This window comes from Branchiostoma lanceolatum, chromosome 19 (genome assembly GCF_035083965.1).
Source record: "Branchiostoma lanceolatum isolate klBraLanc5 chromosome 19, klBraLanc5.hap2, whole genome shotgun sequence".
NCBI classification, from domain to species: domain Eukaryota; kingdom Metazoa; phylum Chordata; class Leptocardii; order Amphioxiformes; family Branchiostomatidae; genus Branchiostoma; species Branchiostoma lanceolatum.
The window spans coordinates 10710312-10731428 of NC_089740.1; the positions used below are offsets into that span (position 1 = coordinate 10710312).

Here is a 21117-nt window from a genome sequence, read left to right on the forward strand (position 1 = left end):
TATTAACGCCCTCGTACATACGATTATCGCCTTAAGTGAATTTAGGCAGCGATTACCAGATTACTAGTAACTGTTTTCACGCACGCGATGCGTTTTACTGCGGCATGTCGCTTCATTAAGCCGAATGAATACTATAGATTTCATAAGTACTGTAAACGGGAAAATGTTCACAACGGTTTTTTATGTTCGCGTTTATCGCAGTGACCTCTTCAACGCGAACTGAAGACCAATACATCTTTTTCCGTATTCTGCTCGCCTGCCCCCTAGTTTCAACCGCGAGCACTAGTACTCTATTTTGTTGACCATGGAGCCGAATAGATGGCTTGTATATGCCCTGGAAACAGTCTGCCATCTAGGCTAAGACACAAGGGGCACAACTTAACGTTGGGTAACCTAAATTCGTGGGGTACTTAAAGTCGGGATTTTTCGAAAACGGGGTATTTAGGGATATGTGCTAGATGCAAAATCAGTTATAACGCCTGCAATGCAAAGCAGACAGACTAACGTATTCAGAACACTGGCTGAAAAGCTTCGATAACCATACATTAGAAGTTGGCGACGTCAAAAACTCTCCGTCCCTTATTGACAGAGTCTGGGGGCTTCGTGGGAGAATCACCCAGCACGGTTGTTCGCTGGTTTATAAGACAAATGTCACATCTCCTGCCTGCTAAACACAATTATTTATAAGACAACTTATTACAATCTCTTTTGCTAACCTGCAACTATATTCTAAGTGTGATCAATCATCAAAACTCCTCTCTGTTGCTACAACCTACGGCACGTGTATTTTCCCGCCGCCATATTGTTAACCAGAATCCTGTTGTCAAGCAGACGACAAAGGTTTGTGAGGAACACTTTTTTTGTCTAAATGCTGCGTGTGATAGTGGACTGAGGAAGATATTTTCCTCAAAGTTTGCTCCTAACACAACAAGGAACACATGGACATAGTAGTATTACCATTGCTACGGCATCCAGCTAACTTCCCATGAATAATGTAACGTTACACGTTGCCCGATGATGACGATGGGCCGACTTTGAGTGAAGTTCTACCGACTCAACACACGGGTTGTTCCCGAACTGGCCTGATGTGTGCGGTACGGCCGTTTTTGCGTGTATTTTTTTTACTTGGACACGTCTATATCCATAGCACTCTCCTCAAGCCAAGGATAGAAGGAATAGCTGCTGTATAAAATGTGATTAGCGGTAAGATATTCAAGACGAATCTTCTCTCCCGAATTAATGTGCCCCCCTGTCCGACAGCACCACAATTGTGCGTGCGGCGCACGGTAGTTTCAAGTTGAAATATTCTGGTGTCAGCACGACTAGAGACAAAATCTACCATATATATGATTAGTGCAAAGATAGTACATGATACTGACAGAATAATAGAAAAAAAGGATGGTTCATTGTTCTGCTAGATTGATTTCAGTCAACCATTATCGGAAAAATCCCGAATTTAGGTTACCCAACGTTAAATTTCGGGGTATAGTTATGATACAGATACGAATCTAGCGTCTTACAAACTGATGGTGTTTTTCTCGACATTCACCTTCTGATTTTCATAATGCTTTTCGCCTTCAAAGTAATGACCACAATTATTTCAGTCTTGGTGGATATTCGTAAAGGGCTTCATAATTTATCTCAATATCCCAAAATTTGAATTGTACCCATTTTTCTGGGTATTTGGAACATACTAACAACTCGTACATCCGATTATCGCCTTAAGTCAATTTGGCAGCGATTACCAGATTACTAGTAACGGTTTTTTTCACGCACGCGATGCATTTTATGCATGTCGCTTCGTTAAGCCGAATGTATACTATAAATTTCTGAAGTACTGTAAAAGGGGAAATGTTCACAGTGGTTTTATGTTCGCGTTTCTCACGATGACCTCTTCTACGCGAATTGCAGACCACCTTCAGCATTTTTGTTCCGTATTCTGCTCGCCTACCCCCTTGTTTAAACCGCGTACCTTCCATTTTCACTCCACCTCTAGATTAAATCCCCGCGAACATTTCCTCTTCTACAGTATTACACCACTGAGGATAGAACCTCCATTGATTTTACGTAGTAATTATATTCTTTTTTCGTACGAAGAGACTTGTATAGAAGAATACTTTCAAATGGTCAGAAGGATGAAGGAGCTTGTATTTGAAATTAGCTTTTTTAGGCGGAAATAGTACATGTACATAATTGTAAACCGCGTACTACAACAGCCTATCAAAAACTAGGTCACTATTCTTTACCTTGGATTCGTGTTACAACGAAAGTCTGGGACCTCTTTATTTTCCAAATAAGGTACATTCGTTCCCCTTTTTCTACACTCTAGTGGTAAACTGGAGTTTTGTTGATTCATTATTCATATTCATATACTTTCAAGAATATGCGTTCTTTGTAGTTCAAACAAAAGGAGCTGTTCCAAATGATTACACCCTATCAGACAGCTCATTACAAATTAAGTAGGTCAATTGTTAACGGAAATTTACACGCATTTCAACCAATCAGCTGTCGTTTAACAAACCCTTAACAGCAGCTTACCAATGACCTCTTTGCTCTTATTCGTAGTAAAAACACCTGATCAGGTAACATAAATATGCATTAAGGGTGGACCACGAAAATCTTACGGGGTGTACAAATAGGACCAAAAAATGTATTCAATGGGATAACGAGGGAAAAATTGAAAGAAAATTGACATTTAAAAAATGCAGGAATGAAATGATCTGTTTAAAGGTAAAAATGACGACATATATCCATGTTTGTGGTGTCATCTCGCCCAGCTGTCAATTATGCAAATGATGCTCTTTAATAGCGGTGTGAGCCGACGCTTGTGGTCTAGTCCAGGACTTTACTTCGACAGACACCCAGATCTACAAGCGCATCCTCGCATCTTGTCCTCGTGGAAGACCACTAAAATCTGAGAACTACAAATACAAGAACAACTGTTTGTAAAGTAAGGTGAGTCATTTGTAATTTCCTAGTAGACGTGTTGTATTGAGCTTCATCTGTGTTTTTAATTCACGGTGATGGATTCTTTTCCAACACCACATGTTTAGGGACCATGCATAATTTAGTTGATTCAAGTCTGCTATAGATTGCCAATGTGTAGAGTATTTTAATTTTTGTTAGTTTCTTTGTCTTTAAGGTGGCAAAACAGTTCTTTAAAAGCGTGATAGCGGCAACAGTTAAAAGATACTGGGGTAGAGCAAGGAGGTTTAAAATAAACGCTTCTGGACTGCTTTGGTGGCAGGGGAAGGGCGGCACCCGCCATAAGTCAGTCAAGTGGCACCAGTGGGTATTACAAGTTTACAACGCGGTCCGACCAACAAAGAAACTATCGTATTTCTTCAGAGTTTTTCATTCTCTTTTACAGCATGAATTTCGATTCAGAAAAAAAGTTACAAACGGAAAATTTGTAAATTCCTCTCATTTTGCATTCTGTTTGTTAATCACTACTGGTTTGTATACTTTTCGGCTTGTGTTCGATTTTAAGAGTGTGCATTCTGTGCTAAGATTTCTGGCGTTACGGTATGTACATTCTTGTGTGCTACATGTGCGTGGTCCTGGACTCACGTGCACAGAGACGATGGAAATTTCCACCACGCTAGGCTTTCGTCTCTGCTCTGCATGACGTAATACTGTCTGGATGTTTGACCTAGATTCAATTTACTGCTCTCCAAGCAGAGGTTAGGTTGTGGTTTATCAAAATAGACGTCTTGAACCTTGAACGGGGACAACTTGTCTTTAATAGCCATAAAGAAAACGGTTGGCTACTTAAAGAAAACGGAACAAAAGAGAAATCCCAACAAAACGCATAAAAACACGTCAAAAAGCAGCCGGACTCACTCCTCTGCTTGGAGAGTACCCTAAGCCGACTGGTGACCAAGCCTTCTCAGGCCATTGGTCATTCGGGTCAGCGGCCGACGGGAGCTAGAAAAGGCCTGAGCCTAAGAAATTTGATTTGTTCGTTCGAATTCGTTCAGACCCTTGTAGTACCTAGCGACACATAGGGCAGCAAGTTTCCTCGCTGTTTCAGAATCTTTCAATAGAAGGGTATATTCTTGCAGGAAGGGTTGCTAGCCGGCTTCCCTTTTTGAGATCTTTAAGTGCCCGAGGCACTGGCCTCCTCGAACACGGGACCACCATTTACTACTCTCCAAGCAGAGGACGGGTTCCGGCAGGTTTTTTACGTGTTTTTAGGCGTTTTTGTCGGGATTTCTACTTTTCATTCTTTTGTCTCTGTTGGGTTTATAGAGAAAAAAATGAAAAAGTAAAAAGCCCAACAAAAACGCCTGAAAACACATAAAAAACATGCCGGAACCCGTCCTCTGCTTGGAGAGTACCATTTTACGTCCATTCCTTATAATGTGCATTTCACTATCTTAAGGATATTTTCGTTTCAATTTGAGAAAATCTAGAAGGAAAAGGGTTGACCTACTTTTAAAGTTTAAGACTTTGAGTGATTGACCATTGTGTCCACCTTACTGACCACTGACATGTGTCCACCTCACTGACCGCTGTGTCCACAGAGGTATTTACATTTGAGACCACAGATCTATGATACTAGTGACACAGTGCTTGAGTTCAATGACCCCCTTCGATGTTATTTCTCAATCGTTACTTGAAATTTTATGTCCACCCGTGTAAGCTCTATTTACGGATGGGGTACCAAATATTTCAGTCGTAAACTTAATCAAGCTTAGGAGAGGGAATGCGTGCCCTTTTTGGTAGAGCGTGTTTGAAATTCGCCGTACAATAGTCGCACGGTTGCAAACTGAGAGCATCCTTGGTCTAGTCGTTCATATATTGTACGAAATTCAGCTGACTTCTCACGGACAAGGGTCTGTCTTCAATGATCCTTGTTGGCGTATCTATTTGCCTACAAGCGCAGCTGTATGAATAAAGTTGTCTGATCCCCCAACCTCCCGTGCCAATGCTACAAAGGTGTCTAAATCTATGTCATACTTTGTTGCACAGGTAACAAAGCAGTCTACAACATCAACATGCCTGTCGTGAACTACAATAACAACATTCGCACATCCCAGCGCCCTGGAATATCCCTGAAGGAATCCCAGGAATTCTACAAGACCTGGGCGGCTGATTATGACAAGGTACGAACCTGGCTACCTCGCTATATAAAGCCCCCCTCTCACAGGACCCGCGGCACGCTGGCGGCGTCGCTACGGCCGATCGAATTGACAAAGCACTTAACGGATTTCATCGACAAAAAACGAATCTTTTTTGTGTATTTTGTTGTCTTTTTGGTCATACTTGTACGTTTTGAATGTTATTCCCATTACAAAGTCACGGGTAACACAAATCCAGTTTAGGATGCAGCGACGCTTAACTCCTCAAACACAATTTATTGCGTCATGGCTACTTGACAGGCCTTGGCCCGAAAGGGTCGCATGATAAATCTGTCAATCAATTTGCGTGGCCCCACCCACTTCGATGACGTAGCATTTTTTTATTCATTCCTGCACATCGGTACACCCAAATAATATCTACAGATTAAGACATGTGTCAATATGAATATTTCACTAAATACAACATTTCGAGACATGTTATTTCAAGTATTAAATGGAAACGTTTCCACGCTTTAAATCTATGTCTAGTGTTGAGAAATTCATTTTTCTTATTCGTTTCGACTATATTAATCAAATTCATCTCAACCTATATTTCTAACATCACAAAGAGAGGAGAAGACGCCGAACCTATGTATTAGAGTAGTCCTGTCAGTGTCATTATATGTACTTCATCACGAATTTTGTATCTGTATGCCTGTACTTAACCCCATAAGGCATGGATGTACAACAACGGTTATCATTATCATTATATTATCATTACAATTTTTCAATTCACTATATTCATTCTAGGACACCGCGGATTCAAACTACAACGGTCCCCGTGCCACAGCTCACCGTATGCTGAATCTGTTTGAAGGCAAGACTGATGTTCGTATCCTGGACGTGGCCGCGGGGACTGGCATGTCAGGCGAAGCGGTCAGTAGTTTTACAGTTTTCCCTCGATTCTTATTTCTTTCTACTATTCTGCTTCCGTCTTTTTCATGTTTTTCCATATCATTCAAAGACCTCTCTATGCTTTTATCATTTCGTTGCCTTTCTTTTTTTTATGGTGGTTGTTTATTTCTTTATTGTGCTACTCTATGGTATCAACATGTTCCTAAACATGCGCTTCATGTCACTCTTCACAGCTTCACAAGGTCGGGTTCCGTTCCATGGACGCCCTTGAACCCAGCGAGGACATGCTTGTCCTGGCAAAGGAGAAGAACGTCTACGGTCGTCTGATCAAAGACTTCCTGGGTACAAACCGTCTGGACATTGTGGATGGTGAGTTTTCCCATTCCATGGCTCTCAAACACAACTTAGTAATATTTATTAATAGCCATGTTACATAGTGTGCCGTGTATACTGTAGTGTTCTTCATTGTATGTTCGAGCGTTGTTTGCTCCAATTCTTTCTGGGTCAACAATGTCAAGGTCAGTATGAGAGCTCGGATTGCGCCCTTCCTTCGTATGGCTGGCCGCTAGGAGCGCGGTCTTAGTCACTCCATGTATACTAGGCATAGTATTATCTGTTTTCTAATACTGATTTATAATTTTTCAGGAGAATATGATGCCACTGTGATGGTCGGTGGGATGGTCGAGGGTCACGTTGGCTGCGACTGTCTGGAGGAGCTCATCAGGGTGGTGAAACCAGGTGGGTAGGGGGCCTTGACTGACCCAAATTCTTCTGTCCTTCTCTAAGCTCCAAGAATGGCTCTAGTATATACAGTAGTTTGTCTGGTACTCTAAAAACTTATAGTACTATTCAAAATGACAACGATAACTAAAATTGATCAGTACTGTCCAAAATGATAATGATAACTATGTAACCTACTTTCTTAGCAGCATTTTATCATGTTTTAGAGGGAGAGAGGTTTAAAAAGTTGATTTTCGTATGGAGACAAAAAGGGCAAACTAGGAAAACACTTCACAACACACACTGAAATCTTCCTCTTTTGCAATCGCTTCATTTCCCCTTAGTTAGACACCAGTGCTGTATATGTCGGCAAATAGTGCTTTTCCAGAGATCTCGGTTTTTTTGGCACTAATTTCATTTCCATTATTGTTTTGAATCCGATTTTTTTTCCTCATCCTTTAGGACTGTTCTTTTCAGTATAGTTCTGGGTCTGAGTTTGGTAATATGGGAGAATACTGTAAACAGGAATCTGTATTGATCTATTGTGTTCTCTTGTTGCAGGAGGATTTGTGGTGATCACCATGCGGGAAGTCAACCTCCGCAAGATTCCAGAGTACCGGAAACTGGAACCCCGCATGGCGGCGCTGCAGAATGAAGGATGCTGGGAACAGGTGTCACGTGACGTCTTCCCCAACTACTGCGAGGGCGAAGAAGGAATCATCTTCGTGTATCGCGTGTGTTGATTGAAGCAAAGAATAACGGAAAACATGTTCAAAATATGTGAGCTAAGCACAATCATTGAAGCAATGGCCACTTCATAATCAAATAGCCACCTTCAACTTTTCTATCTTCCAACTGTATGCCTTATTAGTCTGTTACTAGAATTCCTATATGAGCAACATTTGCTTGGTGTGTATGTAATCGCCAATATTCTGGTGGACAGTGGGTGTATAAAAGATATCATTCCAAAACAAGTCTTACGTACAAAGACCATATTCTTCCCATATCATAAAAACAGCTAAACCATGTTCAAGTTGCATGTTCTAATGACTACTTCTTGGTGCGGTGCTATGGTTGAAGCTTTTGTCTAAGATAAAAGTGGTGCTATGGTTGAAGCTTTTGTCTAAGATAAAAGCAAAGGGAACACCACTTCTTTTAAAAAGAGGGTATATATATGTATCAATACTAGAGCAATGAAAAGATCGACATATTTGTTCATTGAATAAATGTTATGTCTATCATTCGTGGTTTTTTTTTTTCATTTGGTCTGACGTCAAAACCGCCATATTGTTTAGATGTAATGATTTACACAAATTCAAATTTAGCTGGCAGCCTGCAGGTTTAACGATCCAACATGGCGGACAATACCTACGTCATGGTCACGTGATCGCAAAGTTTAAACACTGCGATAAGATGGTCACTATCTCTACCTCACAAGTGACACATTTTCAGATGACTATGGTTTCTACTATTCTCCAAGCGGAGGTTTTGGTAGGGGGCTAATAGTTGCCGCGATCATACATATTAACGTCTCACCCCCCAATTTAATATCACGACCACTACTAGCCCCCCGACAAAAACCGCTGCTTCGAGAATAGGTTTGTACAATGTCCCATCGTAATTTTTTTTTTTCATTTATTCTCACATGTTCCTTTAACGTAAATTTCGGCATTTCTTCTGCCAACAATAGAAAGAATGTCGTAGGTGTAGAATCTGTTCCAAACGTCAAATACCAGGTTGATAGAAGAAATAAAATTTTCAACTTTGAGTCCCAAACCTACGACACTTCCCGAGACCGATCTACCTTTGCAAAATCATGAATGTAGCATGCCAAGCACATGAGATATCAAAACCGGAATTACTGCTGCAGTACCATGGAAAGCCGCTAGGGGGCCCATAATCTAATCATTTCTATATTTTGCCAACATCTACCAGCATATCAGATCTCATATAGATCCGTCTACGACTTCTCTAGCTATGCTGTCCACATACAGACCGGTGTCCTTCAACGGTACAGACACACAAGCTGCGGCTGTTCTATCAGCACGTAAGAAAATATACTGAGTTGTAACGGTTCACCTGAGCCGTTCATGCGACAATGGACACCGGGGACGGACCATGAAAAATAGTGGGGGTGAGGAAATTACCCCCAAATCATGAACAAATGTGCATTTACAGTTACACTAAAGTTGACAGAAAAGAAATGTAAAAGTACCGCAGTGAAAGCGATCTCTTCAACTGAACAAGTTTTCCTTTAGCCGATTTAAAGCTTTAAAAGCAAACCTTCTTCCAAGCGTGAGTGCTAATGTAGTTAGAGCTCATGTATACAGTACGCAAATACCGGCGGTTTACCACATGCTCACGTGCACACACATACTCGTATTCACGGCGTCTGAGGCGGAAACAGTTGCGTTTGTGAGAGAGTGTCTGCAACGTCTGTACCACTTACTACGTACGCTATCCAGCAAGGAAGAATACGTTCTATCTGCAAAACAAAGTAAGGTAGGGCATTTCTAAATCCATTATCATGTGCAGTATACGCTGCCCTTTAATGTGTGCTTTTCCACCACGTGGTATTAATGGGTATTTGTCTTAAAGGGGTTTAAACATCGCTATGTGTGATGTGTAAGTTTTGCTGTTTGTTTTGTCCAAAGTGTACCACTTACCTATATCAAAGAACCATAGGACAACATTTTTCTCGTATTCCAATCTATAAGTCTTTGTATTGTTACTCCGACTGTTCATGCATTTTTTTTCCTTACAAATGTGGAAATGATTATGAACTCGCCAGCTATTAGACACCTGAAAATACCATATTGTGTGAAAGCTTCGTCAAAGCTTATAAGACCTTATAAGAAGAGTGAATTTTTAAAGTTTAAAATAGGGCTAGAGTTCTCGATTGCTGTTGTTACGGTACCCTCGTAATTAGTGGGGCATGTTGTGACTTAGCCTGCACAGTCATGATGGAAATTTCCACTACGTAACGCGGAAGTCTGTCTGGATGACGCAATACAGCCTTAATCCATAGATTCAGTCGAATACTAAGTACCCTCTCCTTACTTAAGTTACGTACGGGTTTAACGTTGCATATAGGATACAGTGAAGTCTTTTTTTTGTACGTTTTAAGGCACATGCCTTTAATACTGTATCTCAAAGAAAATCAAGTTTGAAGAAACTTGGTGCTAGCAAAGGTTTTAAAATCCGCATTGGTATAAAGGCTCATTAAAGGACTCGGAAAGCCGCTGTAAGAACTGACATTACTGTAACGTTTAGTTAGTCGGGCTTTTTTTATATATCTTTTGCAAAATTAAACGCTTGCAGCATTCATGATCATGTCGCAATCTGAAGATATATGACCACCGCTCAAACCCCAAAGCTCCGGGGAGGGGCCTCGGCGTCCCCTCCGCCAACAGTCAGTAGTAAGGCCACTGTAAGTCAATTTTATGGATGACATCCACTGCTGACTTCAAATCGATTGCGAAGGCGCAAACAAAACACGGGGGGGGGGGATACAAGATGCCTATAAATCTGATTTTCATAATTGAGACCATAAACGTTGTAACAAAGTGACAAAACATAGTCTTTTATTTCTGGTTTCAAGAAGTTCAGAAAGTGACATTAGTGAATTAGCATAGCTTCTTCAGCTATACTCAGGGTTACCACACTAGTGCTACTTCTACAACTACACTCAAGGCGTGCCACAGGACATATTTTCATACTTTCGATATTTTCCTGTCAAAGAGGGGATACATTTCTTGTGTGTGTGTGTGTGTGTGTGTGTGTGTGTGTGTGTGTGTGTGTGTGTGTGTGTGTGTGTGTGTGTGTGTGTGTGTGTGTGTGTGTGTGTGTGTGTGTGTGTGTGTGTGTGTGTGTGTGTGTGTGTGTGTGTGTGTGTGTGTGTGTGTGTGTGTGTGTGTTTAGATCAGGTGAAAATCAGTACGTGTGTGGACGTCGTTCATAGAATTTACATGCTTTGGCCTGTTAAAGGGAGTGGAATTTTCCATCAGCTGATGACCAACTCACAGGTCACGCCATATCACCTGACCAGAACCTTTTGTTGTTACAACCTTAACGCTTGTCTATTGTTTGTTGTTACAACACTTGAGCACCTTCCCTAATCTCTAGTTAACATTAACAGGTTCCGTGGGATCGGTTTATAATCTAGTAACCCGTCTCGGAAAAGCCGCATTCGGGGTGTTTTGGTCTAATCCTGTTGTTCTGGGTCATTAAACACGGTAAAAAAAAATCCGGGTGTGCGCTTAAGGTCCTTTAGAGGGGCGGGCGGACAAACCCACCAGCACCGAAGAGACACGGGGATCTCCCGTTGGAATGGTTTAAAGGCAGGCTAGGTTATCATCTAGACAAGTGGGCCTAAGCGTTTAGTGGGGAATTCGATGCTTTGTACAGTTGAATACATTATCGCTTCACTTTACATACGCAGAAGGTTTAAGAGGGTCTGTATGGGGGGCTTTCAGAATTGGAACAGGCCTTTATGTTGTTTCATTACCATAGAAAACTTCTCCGATTGTATCCCAGCTAAATATTTAGCATATCACGATCAAAGAATCGAACCGGAACTTGAAAGTAACGACAAATATAGCTGAAAGCTACAATATGCAGATTTATCTCTACTATGGTCTGTTCTGTCACAGCCACAGACCATCCTTACCACACGGTTGCATCATCCTGTCTGTCCCGGCGCTTGTCTTACCTAGCACAAATATTCAACACTAAACACTCGGCTTGTTCTCTTAAGAGAGGCTGTGTGGAAAAGCCTTTAAAGCTATGAGCAAGGAGGTTATCACATAGCCTGTTGTCATATAACCTTACATTTTTGTTCCATTTTCCCTCCAAATATTCGGTACATAAATGTTGCATTTATGTAGTCTCTGCCAGACTAACTACGACAGCTATTGTGAAAATATTTGCCAGGTTTCATGGGGAAATATACCTTGCTGTTGACTGACTCTACATTCCTTTTTTGTCGAATTCTATTATCCATACCCCCGTAGTAAGGCCTGGTGGAGGCTAGCATTTATACACGTGGTACTATTGTTTCAACCTGGCTGACGGAACGTTCTGGTACCAGGAAGGGCAAAGGTACGTGTCGTGCCTTGCCGTGTCAGCTGTAGACACAAGATCGATAACATCTGTCATACAACACTATCAGTAACACTCGTTCTTTTGTGTAGTTAGCGGTAGTAATTAGTAACCTCTTGATGAGGTCGGCTCAATTGAAGTCTGAGTACAGTGTAGCACGTGTTGGCCTGTGTGACCCTGTGCTACACAAAGTCGCTCCCCCTACCGGAAACCAGGCCAGTGGCAGGGCTCAGCTAGAAGCGTCATTCAGGCTAAAACTCACGTGTTCCACTTAATATAAGGTCTCAAGCATGAGTTATTTTTCTACCCATTGAGTTCTATGTTATAATCCGTGTTTTACATGGTCGCGTTCGTAATGAAGCTATAGGAAATGTACCAATGCCATTCAATCTATGTTGAGCACATTTACCCTTCATTGTCAACAATTTCTATTCTATGCGTTTTTAAAAGCGATCACAAACTGCAATTGATGATGATTTTATTCAGTAAGAAGTAAATCAGTGAATTAGTAATAATAATAGTAATAAGTAATTAGTAATAAGTAATTATTGAATCATTAGTCTCTCCCCGCAAGAAGCACTTTCCAGCTGTAAGCGCACGACCGCATCACTTAAAATACAGGGATGTGCACGTCCGACCTCGCACGAGGCTGCCGAACTTTACCTGACAATTCACGTCCGACTCGCGCGCGGCTGCCGAACTTTACCTGCTAATTGCTTCACAAACAAGCTTTCATCAGTTTGACGCTTGAGATCAGTTGGAAAATACAGAAACTGTATGTGTTGTTGTTGTGGGGTGTGTTTTTTTTTTGGGGGGGGGGGGGTTATCCCGAAGGTATCATCCCTTGACTTATGTATGTTCATTTGTGTACCCAGGTAACTTCATAAACAACATGCCTGTCGTCAATTACCACGAGAACATCCGCGACGTGCAGCGTCCTGGGATTTCTCTCACGGAGTCACAGTCCTTCTACAAGACCTGGGCCGCTGATTATGACAGGGTAAGTAAACAATACATTTTTTTACACAAAATTACCCCCATAACTTCTTATAGATTCGAAATATTGACCAAAGACATACTTTTTTTGTGATTCCTGTACTGTGATATCTTTTGCCTACAAACCGACTTTCACCGAAAACTATTGATGTTTGATATTTTGTCCCGGGCCTTTGATCCCAAAAATCGAGGTTCATTTTAATGACGTCATTTGGTCACGTGATTATAGTTGGAAAGCTGCTCATGGAAGTTGGTTATCATGGCTTATAATAAACTTTGGTTACTGCAGATACAGAAAATCCATGATAGCACTTGTCCCTCTCGGTGATACCAAAAAGCTGTTTGTCCCATGGACTAAAGGGACTACACAGTTAGTGCTGAACATAAAAAGACTACTTGTATATTGAAATACACTGAAAATTGCTTCAGAAACCCGAATTTTAGTCTTAGATGGAAGATGAAAAATCAACGATTTAGAACTTGACTTCGCGCGCGCCTTTAACCAGCTTCTTTAACCTACTAACATGGCGGATGCTGAATTACGTCATAGTCACGTGACATAAAGAACACAAAGTTACTACACGTACTGTAGATGTGTATACGGATCTTGGCATTGACAACATGACTCAATGAGAAATCTACGACACAACAGCACATTTGATCCTCATATTGTGAAATATTATGTCCTGATTTGAAAACATTGGGATAGAGGCTGCACTCTAGCTTTACGAACCAACTATAATCGTAACACTGACTATTTATTCTAGGACACCAAAGATTCGAACTACAACGGTCCCCGTGCCACATCTCACCGTGTGCTGAAACTGTTTGAAGGCAAGACTGATGCACGTATTCTGGACGTGGCCGCGGGAACAGGCATGTCAGGCGAAGCCGTCAGTATTTTACTCTTAATTCTTTTATACTTTCTTTCATAGTCCTGAACAATTGTTTGAATATCGTACCTTCTGTACTTTACAATGTTCCTTGAAGAATTTATGCTGCAATACCATGGAAATATACAAGGGGGCTACAACTTCTGCTGCCACAGATATACAGCATGGCGTTCTTAGCGAAGTTACACACTTGTAGCCGTTGCAGGACATCAATTACCATTGCCAAGCAAGAAGGTTATGTTCTCGGTAGAGTTTGCGTGTGTGTATGTGTCTAGATGAACATCATAACTGGTCTGAATGGATTGTCTTGATATTTAGCACGTGGGTAGGTCTTGATGAGACCTGGCAATGATTAGATGTTGGGTCCCCTAGCGGCTTCTTACGGTACTGCAGCGGAACTTCCTGTTTTCTCATGTTCTGGACATGCTATGGTGCTGATTTTTGATAATAATGACATTGCCATCCTCTCATCAATAGCTTCACAAGGTCGGGTTCCGTACCATGGATGCCCTTGAGCCCAGCGAGGACATGCTTGCCGTAGCGAAAGAGAAGAACGTCTACGGTCGTCTGATCCAAGACTTCCTGGGTACAAACCGTCTGGACATTGAGGACGGTGAGTTCTGAAGAAAACGAAATCTTTCTTGTGTGTGTGTGTGTGTGTTTTTACGATATCAATTTGTGTTGAAGCAAATGTTGCTAAATTATTTTGGTCGACGTCCTTTTCTGGTACCTAGATAAGACTGTTGTTTATCAACGTACAACGTATGCTGATTGCTACTCTTCTGTTAGAATATGACGCCACCATGTTTGCTCCCTTTCTGGGTCTGATTGAACCCTTCCTTTCTTGGGCGGGCCGCTAGTAGCGCGATTTTAGTCAGGCTATGTATACAATGGTACTATGTGTTTACTCATGCTGGTTGATAATTTTGCAGGAGAATATGATGCCACTGTGATGGTCGGCGGGATGGTCGAGGGCCATGTTGGCTGCGACTGTCTGGAAGAACTCATCAGGGTGGTGAAACCAGGTGGGTAGGGGTCCTTGACTGACCCAATTTCTTCTGTCGTTCTTTAAGCTCTTGGTATGGGCCTATCAGATACATATGTCCCCTTTCAAGGTTCAAGATACGTACTGTGTTGCAGGAGGATTCGTGGTGATCTGCATGCGGGAGGTCAACTTGCGGAAAGTGCCGGAGTACCATAAACTGGAACCCCGCATGGCAGCGCTGCAGAGTGAAGGATGCTGGGAGAAAGTATCACGTGACGTCTTCCCCAACTACTGCGAGGGGGAAGATGGAGTCATCTTCGTGTATCGTGTGTGTTGATCAGAACGAACAAAATAAGATTTGCCCAAAGATGTTAAAGGAGATATTTGATAAACGGTGCCTACTACACTCGAAATATGTTCAATAATAGTACTGTTATCAAACACCGACCATGTAAAATGGATAACCTACATACATGCAACTGTCTTCCTTTTCACTTTTCGATTTGATATATTATCATCTCTTGAGTTCCTGACTATGTATTTAGGACGTATTTTGCGTGTGATATTATCGTAATCAAAGTGAGCACCAAAGACATTCCATATCGTATTCTAGTATACATACAATTACTTTGCCAGTATTCAGACCAGTATGGAAACAGAATAATAATCTTTTGTACGTCCGTTGTATTTACTGTTGGATGTTATCTATACGATCCCTGCTAAGTTTGTCTTCATTTTGTCATAGGAACAAGTAGAATAATTATTATGTAGCTAGTGGTATGATAATATGTAGAGCAACAGTAATACTCTTGAGTCTGAAAGCAAACATTACATTTTCATTTTATTCTAAACAACTTCGCCTCACACATAAATAATGTTTCTAAACAAATATCAACAAACGAGGTACTGAGTCATAGCAGGGAAAAGCGCCTTCTTACGCTTTATCTGGTGTAAATACCTTGTCTCGAAAATGTTTCTCGACAAAAAATATCCTTCGTATACCTAGGTCCCTTCTTACCAAACCTCATCAGAAACACCTACAAAATAGATTTTATATAGTATCAAATCTACCCAACTGCACAAAAAGAGGAACTTGCACCACATTACACAGTCTACTTCGCTCATAAGCAAGCTGTGATATTTATCATTTACCACGCCCGTGTGAAGGCGAAACAATTAATTACAGCCATTACAGTATCAAATTCCGTTGCTGACAAGCTATAGCACTAATCTCTACCACTGTGGCCAATTGTGCCTCACAGGTACTAGGTGGGGATGCATTTACTGTACAACTTCTAACTCTCTGAGGGAGGTTTGTTTCGCTATGTAGAAAGTTATTACCTTCGCCAAGAAGGTTATGTTTTGCCGAGCGTAAGTCTATGTGTCTAGTTGTTCGTGGATACGATAAGTCGAGAATGCCTGGATGGATTGTCTGGATATTTGGTATGTCGGTAGGTTTTATGGAATCTCAAAATGATTAGATTTTGGGCCACTTATATTTATTTGCATGATTAATGAGGACAGTTTAAAGATCCGCTATATTGCATGATTTTGATTTGATTTTATTACAATTGCAACAGTGCAATACACGTCGGACACAGGCAGCTATTGCTGGTGTCATGACCCACGCAATGGTACCGAGGTCACGGATTCCTCACTGGGCGCTGAGTAACAAACTCGTGAACAAAGTGGCGTCGTCACTGGACGTCCAGCTCGGAAGAAAGTTCGTCACTTGAAATCTAGTGACGAGCGGCTTTATTCCAGTACTGAAGCCTCCTCAGTGCTGGAATTTCAGCACTGAATCTTGCCTCAGTACTTGGTTTCCAGAAATGAAGTCCGCTCATCACTCGGTTTTTAGTGACGATCTCCGCTCTACACTCAGGTGCCAGACAAGTAGGCTGGTTCAAAAGTCATTTATTACTGGTTACCCAGTACGGAGGTCACTCGTCACTAGATAACCAGTAACGAAAGTCCCGTGGTCACGGGTTCCGCGCTGGATTTACCAGTAACGAGTGCCTCTTCAGTGCTGGAAGTGGAAGCCGAGTGATTACATTTTTTCGTTCGTGGGCTTCCAGTAATCACATTCTATTATCACTGGAATGTTCCAGTGCCTAAGTAATAGACGATCTTTTGAGTCGATACAGTACTACAATAAGACGGCACGGAGGTTGAATATCCAAGTAACAAGGTACGCAACGGACACTACTCGAATAAACAACCCACTATACGTATTGCTGGGGAATTTATCGAGTAAAACACTCATTTTGTTAGAATTTGGTTAGTAAAAAGTAAAGAGTGAGGTTTTACCTTGCCCCTTGATACCGTCTTCCGAAAGCCAGAACGTAATTGTTTTTTATATAACACCCACTAACATTATACCGCCACTAATCATAATACAATATAAAACCGCCGACTTCAAACCGCTTATAATTAGCTACTTGTAACCTAGGGAAGTGGAGTGTGAAACCGACACAATGGTGTACATGTACAGGACATTAGTTATCACAAATTACATATTGAAACAGGGAGGCACAACCGCACGCTTCTAGAAAATAGCCTTTGCCAATATTGTGAGTTAAATCAAATAGAAGATGAGCGACACTTCATTTTAGATTGTAATCTTTACGATATGGAAAGAAATGTTCTTTTCAAACGTATAAATGAGAAATTCCGATACTTTGAATATTGACACGCAACGGATAAATTCATATTTTTGTTGCGTCTAGACAACCCTTGTACAGTCAAGAAACATGATCTGTTCATACATCTACACATGTACAAAGAAGCGAGAAGAAGTTGACTCTACTGGATTAGCTTAGCTTATCACTTTCGTCTACCATGTAACGTTATGTTTAACTATGTACTGTATTTATTTCCCTGTGTATGTCACTTACATGTCAGTTAGGTTTATGTTAAACGACCTGTATCTAGCCCCTCGGGGGCACGAATGCACAATAGAGGTCTTCAGACATTCATTCATTAATAATCTATGGTGCGTTATTTTCCTTTGCATGCACAGTCTGACATGTCTGAGGTACACCCTAAAATGGAGGAAAATTATTGTTACTGTAGTTAAATGTGTTATAGTTGCATAGTAATGTGATCGACCGTCGCTTGAATTTGCATTCCAGCCTTTTGTCGTAAATGTAACGTTACGTAAATTGACGCGTACGTTGGGGTAAATTGCATATCGGAAGCTGACTCGGTTTACGGTGCGGAACCTATCGTCACTAGACTAGCTCAGGTGAGTGTTTTGATCTGTCATCAATGGTTTTCCAGCTCCGCAGGTACTCTCATCTCTCGGTTTCCACACCCTCATAAATCAGGACCCCTACGCTCCTCTTGCATCAGTCGCCCCTTCGCGACCGATGCAAGAGGAGCGTAGGGGTCCTGATTTATGAGGATGGGTTTCCAGTGATAATTTGAAGTTTTCCAGTAACGACATCGCCTCATTGCTGGACGCCCAGAGATGGCAAAACTTCGTCACTGGAAATCTAGCGATGAAGGCACATTCGTTGCTGGACACAGAGTGATAACAAAGGAACCAGTGACCTTGGTACTTTTGCATGACCCACACATAATTAATGAGGAAAATCTATAATTGCAATGTTTCCACAGTAGGACTTTGATATGTGTGACATACGTCATTTACGTCATCTGCACATGTTTCTAAGGTGTTTGGACGTTAGGTGGCTTCGTAGGAGTCGTTCCTTAATCATTATCTGTTGATCTCATGGTGTACCCAGGTCACCCGTGTTACCAACATGTCTCACATCAATTACCATGGCAACGTCCGTGACGCGCAGCGTCCTGGGATTTCTCTCACGGAATCACAAACCTTCTACAAGACCTGGGCCGCTGATTATGACAAGGTACGAGACTAACTAGTAGTCATCTGACAATTGGATTGGTTATTTCATTAGGGGAACATGGAGACGTTTTGAGAAAGAAATTCCTCATAGTATAAGGAGCGCTAATTCATATGCAGAGGCTACAAGCAAGCAAGCATACTGAGGTGAAGCGAAATCATTTTCATCAATCCACCAATATAGCGGAAGCTAGATCACGTGACTTGGAACATGATATGGCGGATGCTAGATTACGTCATAGTCATGTGACCTGAAACACAACACTGGCTACACATGAAATGTCGATACAAATATACAGAGATGTTGAAAGATCTACGCCTTTTTGAAATATGGAAGACAAGAACACATTTAAACCTGATATTCTAAAATGTTATCGATTAATCTAGACTCGCAGACACTAGTAGTAGAGACGTCGCTTTTTGTTGATTGTCAACATTACCACTGACTTTAATCTATTGTAGGACACCGTAGAGGCGAACTACAACGGTCCCCGTGCAACTGCCGACCGTGTGCTGAAACTGTTTGAAGGCAAAACTGATGTTCGTATCCTGGACGTGGCCGCCGGCAGTGGGTTGTCAGGCGAAGCGGTATTGATTCCAATTATTTTATATTTCTATCCAGTGTGTTCTGTTATAGATTCTGTTTCTCTTCTTTTCTATGTTTCTTGCCTTCGAAATGTAATTTCCTACTATGTTTTTATTCACTTCGTTCGTTACCATAAAACTGGCTTCATTTATGACTCAGTGTAAGAGACTTTGTCACATAATCTGGGAACCTGCCAGAGAATCAGAAAATGTAAAGATCTTTCATCCTAAAATCAGTTTTCCGTTCCACCACAGCTTCACAGGATCGGGTTCCGTTCCATGGACGCCCTTGAACCCAGTGAGGACATGCTTGCCGTAGCGAAAGAGAAAAACCTCTACGGTCGTCTGATCCAAGACTTCCTAGGGACAAACCGTCTGGACATAGAAGAGGGTGGGTTCTTCAATCCACAAGACTTAACCACATGCCAAATTTTGTTTTAAAATCCATTCATAGCTATCTTCATTACTGAGATGGGTACCTACTGCCAGTAATGATATAACACGGTGAAGTGGTGAACACTGTGAAGCTTATTGGCTACGTGTACAGAGGCTTTGTTGTTGTAATTCTGCGTGTTTGTTTGGGTTGTCGTGTGTCCCTACTTATTTGAATGCATTGTCAGTTAAGTGTCGGGAAGATTGTGAGTGAGATTAGACTTGCCGAAGTGTATCAATTACAGCTAGGAGGTGGTAGAATTAAGTCGTTATTCAGACATGACATTCAAAGTCTTGGTCCAGTCATATTTTTTTTCATTTAGACGCGTTTAACGTAGAGTGACAGGAAGTGGAATGGACCTATTACATTATTACGTCACAGTTTGTTTACCGCAATGAATGCCGGGACAGTTTGTGGTCAATCGATGTTTTCTTAAACTGTGACGTAATAATGTTTCGGGACCATTAAACAAGACGTACGAAAAGCTCTCACTGAAACGTGATATCTTCGGGCACTTCTTGAGTTATGCTTTAAGTACAAAAACCTATACAAACAATACCAAAGCATAACCTTCTTGACGAAGGAATTACGATTAACATGTAGCGACGTTAACGTTAGGCAAAAGAAATTGTTGATATGTTTCGTTCGCCTGATATGTTTATCGACGAACCAAAGAAGCAAGTCATGATGCTGATTGTTGATCTTTCAGGAGAATATGATGCCACCGTGATGGTTGGTGGAATGGCTGAAGGTCACGTTGGGTGCGACTGTCTGGAAGAGCTCATCAGGGTGGTGAACCAGGTGGGTAGGGGGCCTTGACTGACCCAAATTATTCTGTCGTTCTTTAAGCTCTTGGTATGCGCCTAATAAACACATATTTTGTTGCAGGAGGATTTGTGGTGATCTGCATGCGGGAGGTCAACTTGCGGAAAGTGCCGGAGTACCATAAACTGGAACCCCGCATGGCGGCGCTGCAGAGTGAAGGATGCTGGGAGCAAGTGTCACGTGACGTCTTCCCCAACTACTGCGAAGGGGAAGATGGGGTCATCTTTGTGTATCGCGTGTGTTGATCAGAACGAATAAAAGATATGCCAACAACACATATTAGAGGAGATATTTGATCAATGGTTATCCACAGTTTCTCGATTTATCTATGTTGTTCACACACGCAGGCACACAGACAATGGGTACTGAAACGTAACCTTCTTGGTGAAGGTAACAACAACACCTCCTTGATCTTACAAAGGAGCAAATAATGTTTCTGAACAACCCATGGGCGTTAGGTTTCGGAATATTTTTTTAGTAACGAAATTTCGGCATCAGATCGGCCTATTCTGTGGCAATTTAACCCTATCCAGACTGGGCTATTTTGGGATATCTGGGACTGGGGGGGGGGGGGGTGGTATTTATTGACTAAATAGGGAATTCCCGTAATATCTAAAGGTATTAAACAAAGTAGTATGTATTGTTGATTTTAAAGTATACCAAGACATATTACCGAAATCGTAACTACGTTGACGTCAAAATGACGTCATCAAATGACGTCACGTGTTATTAGC

General features: G+C 41.6%; 3 protein-coding genes across 4 annotated transcripts; all 3 read left to right on the plus strand.

Annotated features, from left to right (window-relative positions):
• Positions 1–2821: 2821 nt before the first annotated feature.
• LOC136425286 (methyltransferase-like protein 27) lies at positions 2822–7939 on the plus strand. Of its 2 annotated transcripts, none has more exons than XM_066414123.1 (6): positions 2822–2950; positions 4975–5108; positions 5874–5999; positions 6212–6347; positions 6624–6716; positions 7260–7939. In XM_066414123.1, exons 2-6 carry the CDS (start codon positions 5001–5003, stop codon positions 7439–7441), a joined length of 645 nt encoding a protein of 214 aa, XP_066270220.1. In that variant the 5' UTR covers positions 2822–2950; positions 4975–5000; the 3' UTR covers positions 7442–7939. The 2 variants fall into 2 exon arrangements, with proteins under 2 accessions (XP_066270220.1, XP_066270219.1); XM_066414122.1 differs by having other exon boundaries at positions 2824–2955.
• A 3786-nt stretch (positions 7940–11725) lies between these two features.
• Positions 11726–15380, plus strand: LOC136425287 (methyltransferase-like protein 27). Its single transcript, XM_066414124.1, has 6 exons — positions 11726–11798; positions 12674–12798; positions 13562–13687; positions 14165–14300; positions 14620–14712; positions 14828–15380. The coding sequence occupies exons 2-6, from the start codon at positions 12691–12693 to the stop codon at positions 15007–15009; spliced, it is 645 nt and encodes a 214-aa protein (XP_066270221.1). The 5' UTR covers positions 11726–11798; positions 12674–12690; the 3' UTR covers positions 15010–15380.
• A 2728-nt stretch (positions 15381–18108) lies between these two features.
• Positions 18109–20628, plus strand: LOC136425126 (methyltransferase-like protein 27). The gene is made up of 5 exons (XM_066413924.1): positions 18109–18544; positions 19003–19128; positions 19381–19516; positions 20268–20363; positions 20447–20628. The coding sequence occupies exons 1-5, from the start codon at positions 18437–18439 to the stop codon at positions 20626–20628; spliced, it is 648 nt and encodes a 215-aa protein (XP_066270021.1). The 5' UTR covers positions 18109–18436.
• Positions 20629–21117: the final 489 nt, after the last annotated feature.